Source organism: Anoplopoma fimbria, chromosome 19 (assembly GCF_027596085.1).
Source record: "Anoplopoma fimbria isolate UVic2021 breed Golden Eagle Sablefish chromosome 19, Afim_UVic_2022, whole genome shotgun sequence".
Lineage (NCBI taxonomy): Eukaryota > Metazoa > Chordata > Actinopteri > Perciformes > Anoplopomatidae > Anoplopoma > Anoplopoma fimbria.
Window position 1 is genome coordinate 23,818,977 of NC_072467.1, and position 11,546 is coordinate 23,830,522.

General features: G+C 36.0%; 2 protein-coding genes across 3 annotated transcripts; both read right to left on the reverse strand.

Annotated features, from left to right (window-relative positions):
* Nucleotides 1-41: 41 nt before the first annotated feature.
* samm50 (SAMM50 sorting and assembly machinery component) lies at nt 42-7,783 on the reverse strand. Of its 2 annotated transcripts, none has more exons than XM_054620127.1 (15): nt 7,637-7,783; nt 5,918-6,028; nt 5,529-5,630; nt 5,350-5,437; nt 5,058-5,164; nt 4,665-4,795; nt 4,320-4,407; nt 3,764-3,892; nt 3,075-3,146; nt 2,884-2,970; nt 2,171-2,241; nt 1,613-1,680; nt 1,374-1,520; nt 956-1,097; nt 42-265 (listed from the first exon to the last, which is right to left on the reverse strand). In XM_054620127.1, the coding sequence occupies exons 1-15, from the start codon at nt 7,655-7,657 to the stop codon at nt 220-222; spliced, it is 1,410 nt and encodes a 469-aa protein (XP_054476102.1). In that variant the 5' UTR covers nt 7,658-7,783; the 3' UTR covers nt 42-219. The 2 variants fall into 2 exon arrangements, with proteins under 2 accessions (XP_054476102.1, XP_054476100.1); XM_054620125.1 differs by having other exon boundaries at nt 1,374-1,529.
* Nucleotides 7,784-9,065: 1,282 nt separating this feature from the next.
* On the reverse strand, nt 9,066-11,034 carry si:dkey-42p14.3 (EF-hand calcium-binding domain-containing protein 10). The gene is given in 5 exon segments (XM_054620791.1): nt 9,066-9,111; nt 9,220-9,310; nt 9,543-9,707; nt 10,883-11,000; nt 11,002-11,034. Coding segments are annotated over 5 exon segments (453 nt in total).
* Nucleotides 11,035-11,546: the final 512 nt, after the last annotated feature.

The following is an 11,546-nucleotide window of genomic DNA, read 5'->3' on the forward strand; positions in this document are numbered from 1 at the left end:
ATATGTGATACTCATAAATGTTACCTGAGTTTAATCTGACCAATAGCACTTTATTTGACTTCTGACAACAAATTATAAAAAAAAAAGATACATCAAAACGAAAAAGTCAGTGCAACCTTTTTACTGAACTAATTAGTCGCAACAATTCTGTACAAGCAATTTCCTCTTCCAATACATTTTTTTTCTGGCATAAAATTAATGTTGAAACACAAGGAAGTTTCACAGGAACCGGATTCCTGCTCCAAACTGGAACCCGTCACATATCCTGCAAGGAACAGAGAAAATTTGTTTAAATCAATATCACGGCAAACCAGGAATCTTATTATTTCCAGTGCATGTTAACGACACTACGCATGGGTCCTTTAATGTGTATGCAAGGTTATCATGTTAATCTAAATGATTGTACAGGAAAAGCCCCATATTGCTCAATATTTATTCAATTTTGTTTGATAAGCCCTAAAGGGAACTGTATTTTTCAAATGTAATCCTGTTTTACCATGTTTTTGTGTAAAAGTTTCCAATGGTGACAAAGAAATTATGAAATTGGTCCAATGTATAAAACACTGTTTGTTTTTATTACTGTCTGAAAACCTTATGGTAAAGACTCCACAAAAAAGGAGGAGAGGAAAAGTCTTCTGAAATATAGTGAAAGGCGACTTGTTACCGGGAGAGAACAGTGGAAACATGAGTGAGAGGAGTTCCAGGAAGAGTTTGTTGTGTTGAAGACCAGAAAGCACCCATGTAGACAAATGTTGACGTGTGTTACACCACATGAGATGATGAGACCCACATGTTCAAGCAGTTTCAGTATGATTGTTTGGTTTACTCTGGTCTTTCTAACTTATTCATTCATTGTCTATTAGCTGGAAAGCTAATGGAGTTTACCTAATGAGCCTAAAGTGTCCTTAAAGTAAATCATCTTAACCTAAAACTAGCTTAACCCAACCAGCCCTACCTGTCTCCACTCTGGACTCCCATGGGAATGCAGTAATTCAGCTCCAGTCTGGCAATGTTCCCCAAACGCAGCACAATTCCGAGTCCATATGACCAACGGATGCATTCTGCAAGTTTCTTCAGATGTGCTTGTGGCCCCTCACCTGAAAAACAAACAAACAAACAAACAAACAAACAAACATAACCCCAATCAGACACAAAAGCATGAATTTGCTAAATCCTGCATCAATATTTTGAGCTCTGCTTCACCCGATCAATAGGCAAGATTGTCCAAACCTACATAAGAGTAAGATAACAATTCAACCCAATGACCCAAGCCTTCCTAACATAATTCATTCATAATTGTCAAGGTCAAGTCCATGAAACATGAACCTTCAACAGTCATTACAGAGGTGATTGTTCCGTTTCCAACTACTCACCATAGTTGAGGTTACAAAGGTTTCCGGCATTGAGGAAGAAGTGGGTCCTGAAGAGGTCTCCAAAGCCCCCCTTGCCTGGTCTGAAGGGTAGAGGGGTGTAGAGGTGGAGGCCTCCAGCCCAGTAGCCCTCTCCTCCCAGGTAGTCGCCTGCCATATCAGTAATCCCAGCAGACAACTTTTCAATTAACCATCAAACTTCACTCTGGTTACCAAGCAACTCAGCCAAGTTAATGTCTCACCTTCACTCTGTGGGCCCATACTGTACATACTGAATCCTCTGATGCTGGTGGGGCCACCTAGATAGAACCTGGGAGGTGAAGAAAGACACAGAAAATAAACAATATGCAATATGAGCTTTCTGTGAAAACATAAAGAACCCTACAGTTAATTAAGTTTTTTAGTTGAATTTAGTTTGCATAAAAGTTGTACTTCCTCTCAGAGTCATTACTCTGATTCACATATTTTTAAAATAAAATTTTCAAGGGCATATATAATATATCTGCAATGTCCTTTGCAAATACATATAAATAATCTACTTAGAAATCGTAGAAAAAATGAGTGCAGAACTCGCCTGAGAATAATCTAATTTTTACGTCTTTCTTCATGATCACAGTAATCCAGAGATAGTTGTCTACACATGCATGGGTACATTGCAAACAGGAACTGTCCATGGCTAATTCAGAATACTTTTAATGGTGCCATTTTGCTAAAATATGGGTTTAAATAAACGTCTCAAGTTATCTGAAGTGTTAAGACTTCAAAATCCCTTGACCTTGTGGTGCTTTGTATTTCTTTACCTGTCTGCTATGTTTGTTGGCTTGTCACCAATGGGTAGGAGCAAACCGCCCCACAATGAGGCAGAAAGGACCTGGAGGAGAAAGACAAAGGGTTTTGTTAGATATATATATATATAGAGATATATATATATATATATATATATACATATGTCCAAGGTTTTTGGAAATTAGTCTCTTGAACATTTAGTTATTTTTTCTGCTGAAAAAACTTTCTCACAAAAGCTTTAGTATATTACTTAAGAACAAGAACCTTGTACTTAAAAGTTAAACTGCATTGAAGGTAGGTTGGTAATCTTCTTCAAAAAATGTTTGTCCCGACAGAAATCAATGAATCAAATGCCCTGATAAAAAATGTAAAAAATCTGGTATCTGTGGTTGTCACATGACTATTATAGGAATAAGTAATTAGTAATTCAACTTGGGGTCTATATAAAATAGAAAAAACTGTAAATCAACAACAAATAAATACAATACAAGAACACAAAGACACAGGTATAGTCATTGCAGTACAAAAGTCACAAAAACTTCTGTTCCAATGTTTCCACAAACAAGAGGAATACCTTGTGTCACTTTGTTTTGACACAGTCAATGCATTTATGATTACATTTTTTGAATACCATTGCTAGTCTCTCCAGTTTACCAACCCTAGCTTTAAGTGTCTTTAGATGAGAAAATTTGCTAAAAAGGCTGAAAGGTAAAATGTAGAATCTCACCGAGTCCCAGAAGAGAGTTTTGTTGAGCTGGAGCTCAAAGTCCTCCTTCAGGAAACTGGCGTCTCCCCCAGTGTAACCAGCAAGCTCCTACACAACCACAACACAAAACGTCAACCCGGTGCACAAGATCAGTCAAATTGTTTTTATATAGCTTTTGATAAAAAGCTCTGGCTGATGGTTAAACAACAAACCTGATGGATCTTCAACAGGCCGCCTTTCCTGGGAAGAATGGAGGAGTTTCTGGTGTCGATGACCATAGAGTGCTGGAAAACATAATGGCACCATTCAGAAAAAAACTTGCTAAAAACTAGTTTATTACTACATTATCTTTTTGGATATTCAAGTTTAGATTTTGGCCTTTAACTTTTGAATCTTAAGTTTCAAAAATATTTTTTTCCCTCGATTTTGTGGGCTGCGCTCATTTGCATCTTTATCATGTCCAAATCAGTTTTTTCGCTACCCCTCCTACAAATTTTGAGCAATCAATCTAGACCTAGGTTAGTTTTCCTATTTTGGATGTTCAATACTTTTTTTCATCTTCTAAACGTGCTATTAAAACCATGTTTTGTGGACATGAGTAGAAATGATGTCTGAGTGACCATGACCATGGTGCCATTTGGCCCATAGGTGGCATGTAGCAGCAGAATCTAACTACAGAGCAAAGATACCTCAAGAACCGTTAATTCAATCTACTCTCAATGTTAATGAACTTTTAATAAACAAGTGTTAAAGGGGTTTTTTTGGACCCATTTTTGAAAACCTTGACTAAAGCACTGAATAACAGCTTTGCCATTAATTATCTGACAGCGAACTTAATGAAACCCACAGCCGTTTCAAAGCCCACTGTAAAATCTTCAATGTAAAAATAAGAGACAAATACCGAGAGTGAGGACTTGAGGGAATGGCCGCTCTCCTCCCGGACGGCAAACGAGGCGGTGCGAGCCAGACAGCCCAGCTCTCTCCACACTCCCTCCCACTTCAGGGTTTGGTTGGTCTTCCACAGGGGGAACTGTGGGTGGTATATTGGTAATAAGACACCAGTTCATTAGTTTTGATGTACAGATCTCATGAACTTGTGTCTCCTTAAAACATAGGGAAAACAATGGTAGTGTGAAAGGCTTCAGTAGGCCTCTGTCATTATCCATCCATACACAATACGTTTATGCAAGTGCAATACAATTAGTCTAAAACAAAGTCCAAACTTTTTGCTTCTAGGGAACAAAACTCCAACCCAGAACTGGACTTTATGGTCCCTAACAGAACATTTTGATACCTTCTATTATGACAATCTTTAGCTCACTGTGTTAAAATACAATCTGAATGTGTTAATTCACTTCGTCTATGTGCACAGAGGCAAGATTATTAGTTTTACAAACAAAATTATTAACTGCACAAAATGATAAAAAATAGGCAGATAAATAAAAACAAGTGTTTACGCTCAGTTCTCCAGAGATTCCTCGATCCGTCTCCCTCAGAGAACTCCATGGAAACTGACCCGTTACTTTGTACATGTTGAGGGAGATACTGGAAGTTAAAGAGAACAAAAGAGAAAATGTCAGTACCCTGCTAGGATTCCCCTGTGATCAAGAAATATACGCGTCTATAGTTACTGCATAGATTGCTCAGGATTTTAGCATCTCACTGATGGACACAACTCTAAAGTTGAAGTACCAGCAGAATCACCTTATCTGCAACCACCTCCCTTAACTGAACTGCATACCCAGTATTAAGGTGATTAGATCTAAAAACGAGTGTGTTTTATGCAGATGTTGATATCTTACTTGCGTTCAAAGTTCCCTGGTTGGGGTTTGAAGAAAGAGAGGCCGTAGGATGTTTCTTTGGTGCCGTAGGAGAACTGGAAGGTCATTTTCTCCGCTCGACCTAATACATTGGGTAACTTCAGGCCCAGTACCTGAAAATTAAAGCAGGAGAGATGATCAGGGTTCCGATTATGTATTTAGAGGCAATTAAACTGAACATTTCACTCAATCTGTCTGAAGAAACAACTACATATTACCAGTACTACAAACAAAAGCTGAAGTCAACATTGGAAATGATCTTTTCAGAAGGAAATTGGTAAGCCAGTGTATGGAAGCCATAGCAGAATTGCTTTCATACATGTCACTATCTACTTTCAGAAAGTAAATTGCGACAAGATCCATCATAGCGCTCACCATGCTTCCTTCGTTGTTTCCAACCATGGTGTTGTAGCTGCCCGTCATCCGTCTCAGCTCGGTGACCTCAAACGTCACGTCGAGGCCGTTAGGAAGAGCTTGCTCTCCTGAAGACAAGTGGAAACAAGCAGAATATCAACATTATTTTAGGTTTGGTTTAAAACACGGAGTCTGATGATATTTGTACAACCCAGTTTCACGGTTTAACACAGAAAATGAATCATTCTAATTTGTACATTTTGTTAAAAAGTGCATCTGCGTAATCATAAGACTGTGCAGTGACTGACGGTACCTCTTGAGGTGTCGATAACGACTTCAACTTTTCTGAAGATACCGAGACGCAGCAGCTTCTGTCGGGCTTCATGGGACTTTCGCATCACCTGCACAACAAATTGATTAGATTTTTTGATGCACTCAAAAGCATAAATTGAACAACTATTGATTAGTACAGCTGTATTAACATGCACCTACCTCAATCAAGTTCTTTGCCCGGAAAACTTCTGAGATTTCATAAGTCAGCAGGTCCTCCTTGGTTCTTCCGAGCCCATCTATGTGCACTTGTTGAACTACGACCTGAAAAACAGAAGAGACACAAACAGCATTAGGAACATTTAGAACACCTAAAATAAACAAACACTCGTTAGCCAAATTAAAATGCCGTTTCTCCCTTCTATAAAATGTCCACTAAAGCTGTAGTAGCTGCCATTTCTGGTGTGTTTTAGATTTATTGTTTCAATTATTTCATTTACAGCTTGTGGAATGGATATAAAGCAAGGAATCCCAATACTCCTTTGCTGGCAAAGCACAAACAAAGCATGGAGACTGGTCTCCCATCGTGAGAGTGGCCGGTGTTATCTTACATTCTTGTTCTCAAGAACTTCTTGCTTTGGCTCGTGCTCAATCTCCGGAGCATCGATGTCGTCAGGTTGGACTCCTAGCTCTGGCCCATGCATGGGCAGAGGGTCCAGGCTCTGCAACACAAAATATGACGGGTGAAAAATACATAATCTCAATCGAGTCGATACTGTGTTTTACCAATACATAGTAGAGTTTATATTCTAGAATAACACACATATTACACATGTTGGGTAGAGTTCCCAGCAGCACAGTAGGGCTGCAACGATTATTTTGCACTTTTTAAATGTCCATCAAAATTCCCACAGTCCAAGATCTCTTTTTCAAATGTCTTCTTGAAAAGCAGCAGATCAGCACATTACTGAAAGCTGGAGCAGGAGAATGATTGACATTTTCACTTACAAAAGGTAATGATGAGGTGAAAATGATTAATTGATTAACAAAATAGTTGCTGACTAGTTTGTTAATTAAATGATTAAGCGATTCATTATTGCAAAGCTACACCACACCGTAATGGAGGGATATACAGTTTACATAAAATATAATTGAAGTGACTAAAATAACACATATTGATTTTTTTTGTCATTTGGTAAAAAAAAATGTTCATAGTTTGGTTAGTGACCCATCCATTTTATTATAATGCATTAGAAAAATAGAAAATGTTGCATGGGAAAAGAGAGAAATGTGTGCCAAGACAAAAGATAAATACAGGAAAATGAACAAAAAAATAATAAATGTATGAGCATGACAGATTAATAGAAGAGTGAAATCAATTCAAAAATAATTTTGAATTTATTTTTAACCAAGTAACTGGAGATGTAAGGACATGTGCAAAGCTTTATATTTCCTTTTAAACTCCATTTAAATCATATAAATAACAATAATACTTATTGACAGCTGTACTGTTGGTGTCTTGTAAACCCATGAGGGTTGGGCACGTTTTTGTGCATGACACGAAAATAAAAAAATATCTATTATCTATCTATCTATCTATCTATCTATTGATGCATTAGGATTAGGATTAACTTCTTTATATATATATATTTGAATACTCTGGTCCTGGCTACAGTCCTGTGCATATGGATAAGAATAACAGTTAAACATAGTAAGTTGAAAACTCTGGTCCTGGGAAAACAGTTCTGTTTTTTTAAGACAAAAACTGATAAAAAAAAATGTTAATTTGTTGACCCATCCATTTTATTATAATGCATTAGAAAAATAGAAAATGTTGCATGGGAAAAGAGAGAAATGTGTGCCAAGACAAAAGACAAATACAGGAAAATGAACAAAAAAAATAATAAATGTATGAGCATGACAGATTAATAGAAGAGTGAAATCAATTCAAAAATAAATTTGAATTTATTTTTAACCAAGTAACTGGAGATGTAAGGACATGTACAACTTTATGTTTCCTTTTAAATCATATAAATAACAATAATACTTATTGATGCATTAGGATTAGGATTAACTTCTTTATATATATATTTTTGAATACTCTGGTCCTGGCTACAGTCCTGTGCACCATGCATGGATAAGAATAACAGTGTAAACAACAGTAAGTGTGCAGAAAGCAGTGTGTGGACTGCAGCCTGACAGCAGACAGTGCAGCCCTGTAGGACCCTGCATGCTGGCTGCAGGGCCTGTTTTTGCAGCAGTCAGATAAACAGCTGAGCACACAGAGAGGTCAAAGTCCTCTCTAACACCTCCAGAGGACCGCTACTTACCCTGGCGTGGACGGTGCCCATGCCGAGCTCCGCAGGGCGCTGTCCCGGGGACTAAAGGCGAAGCTTTACGGGGGAATAGAACCAATAATTTAACCTACAAGGAACCGGAGAGAGGCGACGAGGCTCCTTATAAGGAGGCGGCCATGACAGTTCTGACCACGCCCCTCTGCTGCTGCGCATTCAACACAGCGACGCTGCAAAATGTAAATAATAGATGGAAAATGATAATTACATTTTATAATAAGAATAAATGTGTACTACCATGTTATTTCTTCTGCTGTTTTGTTTGTTATGTTGTATATATATATATATATAATTTTTTATTATTTAATTTCTCACCAAGACTTAATCATAATCATAACAATAATATTAATAATAATAACACTCATGATTATATTATAATATAACAATAATTATAACAAATAAAAAATAGTGATATTAATTATAATAATTATAAGTATAATTATAAAAATAATCATCATAAAAACAATAATTAAAAAATAAGCATAATAAAACAATATAAAAACAACAGCATTTAATTAAATAAAATTAAAAGCTTCTTTAATTGTTTTCAGGTCATGCTTTCCAGAGATGTTGTCATGTTTTTTTAAAGTTCTGCCTGATTAAGTTAACGTATTTAATTAAAAAGAATTTGAGTTAAAAATCTGTGTTTTTATAAAAGGCAAAAATATAGCATGTGTGCTTTTTATTTGGCTTTCATATAATGGAGGATACATACACAAACCACTCCAACTCTCTGTTGACATCAATGAAGGTTGGATGGCAAGATGGATTTATTACTACATAAAGTATTTTTTTAAGTTAGTTATTTTACATGAGTAATCATTAATATTATTGTACAATATATTCATTATCCGGTTTTAGGCAAGATTATGCTGAGGAGCAAACCAAAGTATCATCCTGTTTGGTGAAAACATACATTATAAAATATATCTTCAACATATGACACTTTGTTAAACTGACCAATGTTGTGAATTTAAACCACTTGGAATTATTATTTTTTTGTTTAATATCAGAGTAGAGAGGGAAATAATCATTCAGAACTAGGATGCAGAGCATGTAAACTTAGGATGCGTATTACTGTTGTACTCTGTTTCTGTACTTCTCTGAGAGCTCTGAATAAACATTTGTATCTCATCGCACCTTGACATGGCGTTATTTCTTCAGGCATAGCAACCTCCGTTTTTTAGTGGAAAGTACCAAAAATATATAACAATTGTAAAAGGGCTGGTGAATACTTGAATGAAAAATTACCAAAATCAGAACAAATTAGCAGTTTAATAAAAAATGTGTTCAATCTACAAGACACAGCTCCACATAGAGCCCAGTCCCAATGACAACATCCAAACGCACATCAACTTCATATGAATAAATAGAACAAAAGCTGATTGGAACATAAAACAGAAGTTCACAGCTGTGCATATGTCGCTGAGCATCTCTGCAGGCCTTGAATCCTGTATCAACAAAATGAGACAAAAATGATCTTCATCATACGGTGAATTTAAAATGCTGGTGAGAATTGTCTTTGTAAAGCTGTTCTTAGTTAACATGGTGCCTCTTACGCTTCTGCTTTGAAGGTTGCATGGGATATTCTGTCTTCATTTACACCTTCGGGGCATTCATTAATGTCCTTTATGCCCAGTGTGATCAGAGCTGTGTGGAGAAATGGTTCTGTGAGTAGTTGTTTTCATTTGTAGATATACTCTATGAATCAATAATTGGGTGAATTAAAAGTATCTAAAGGTAATGCATGAATAAATACGCTACCAATATTGGTTCGAATACAGAAAGAGTGAATTAATACCTGACGAATAAATGCATGAACATGTTTATTGTTTTCTCAAGTGAGTTTATAATATAAATAGTGTGCATGTCATGTGCTCACCCTGCTTGTATTGAGCAAAAGTGATGTATTTCTGATTAGCGGGGTCCAGTATCCCAAAGACGGCATCCAGGTCTGCGTTGTTGAACAGGTTGGGCCCTTTTCTACCACTCTGCTGAGAAACCTTCAGCTGCTCCAGCTGCTCAATAAGAAACTCTCTGGGATTCCCTGAATGAAAGAATAAATCACAATTTATCACAATTAATGGCAATTCAAGTTTAAACATTGAACACTAAGGAAAAGTTTAAAGCAACAAAAAGAAAAACATATAGAGTCAAAGAAACAATTCAAAATGGATAAAATAGGTAAAATATAACAATGCAAAACCAAACCAAACTCAGGTGTGGACTAGCTGTAGTATATTTACAGCTCAACAACATATTTATTTTAATCATATTATACATTTTCACAGTTGCTTCAAATACTCTCAGATCAGATAATCCTCATAATGATCATTAGTAGGACAACACAACAGGAATAAGTTAAGTTCCCTCAAAGCTGTCCGTGATGGCCCGATCTCCAGTCTGCCAGACTCCAGTCAAACATTTATCACTTTACAGTTTACTTTCATGAGGTGAAGCCACAGAGAGGTCATTATGAAGAGTGTACATAATGACCAATTGCATCTTTTATTTAAGTACAAATTGAATACTCTGGTCCTGGCTACAGTCCTGTGCAACATGCATGGATAAGAATAACAGTGTAAACAACAGTAAGTGTGCAGAAAATGTTGCATGGGAAAAGAGAGAAATGTGTGCCAAGACAAAAGACAAATACAGGAAAATGAACAAAAAAATAATATATGTATGAGCATGACAGATTAATAGAAGAGTGAAATCAATTCAAAAATAAATTTGCATTTATTTTTAACAGATTGTTAACCAAGTAACTGGAGATGTAAGGACATGTACAACTTTATATTTCCTTTTAAACTCCATTTAAATCATATAAATAACAATAATACTTATTGATGCATTAGGATTAGGATTAACTTCTTTATATATATATATTTTTGAATTTTTGAATATATTTGTGTTGTGTCTGTAAGCAAAAGGCAATGTTTATGTGTAATTGTGTGTGTCTGTAAGCAAAAGGCAATGTTTATGTGTAAAAAACCTTGCATTTTTTATAAGCAATACTAACCTTTTTTCAAATCACATACAGGTTACTATAAGCAATACTAACCTATCACATCATTTAGTTCATTATTTATATCTATTACAGTGTATTAGTTAACCATATTTCCATTATTATTATTATTATTATTATTATTATATAAAAACCTTGCATTTTTCAGAGGAGGATGTTAAGTTGTTGAGTTTATATAATAAATCATCTCTGACCGGGTCTGTGGAAGAGGAGCATGCTGCTCAGGTTGTCCATGAGCTCTGCTATTCTGTGTTTCTGGAGATATTCAGCTGCTTCCTGCTCTCTCTGCGTCGCCATCTTTTCCACTTCACTTGTGTTTACACTTGTTGCTATGAGACGACAGCATCCGAATGTTGGGTCGCTGGAACGCTCACACACACACACACACACACACACACACACACACACACACACACACACACACACACACACACACACACACACACACACATATTCATGCTTGTTTATACATGTGAGGTCCATCAATGCCATGAGACTTCCAGAAAGTGTTTCCAAAAATACAGTACCAGTCAAAAGTGTGGACACACCTTCTCATTCAACTACTTATAATAATCTAAAATATAAAACATATTCTGGTTTGTTGAGCATTTGTTTGTTTACCACATAATTCCATATGTGTTCCTTCATAGTTTGGATGTCTTTAATATTAATCTACAATGTAGAAAAAAATAAAAAAATAAAATAAAGAAAAAACCATTGAATGAGTAGGTGTGTCCACACTTTTGACTGGTACTGGATATACCTTTAAATAAAAGTATTTATACCACAGTACAAATGTAATCACAAGTAGCATAACAGTCCTGCATTAAGTATATCAATGCTATAAAAGCTATAGTT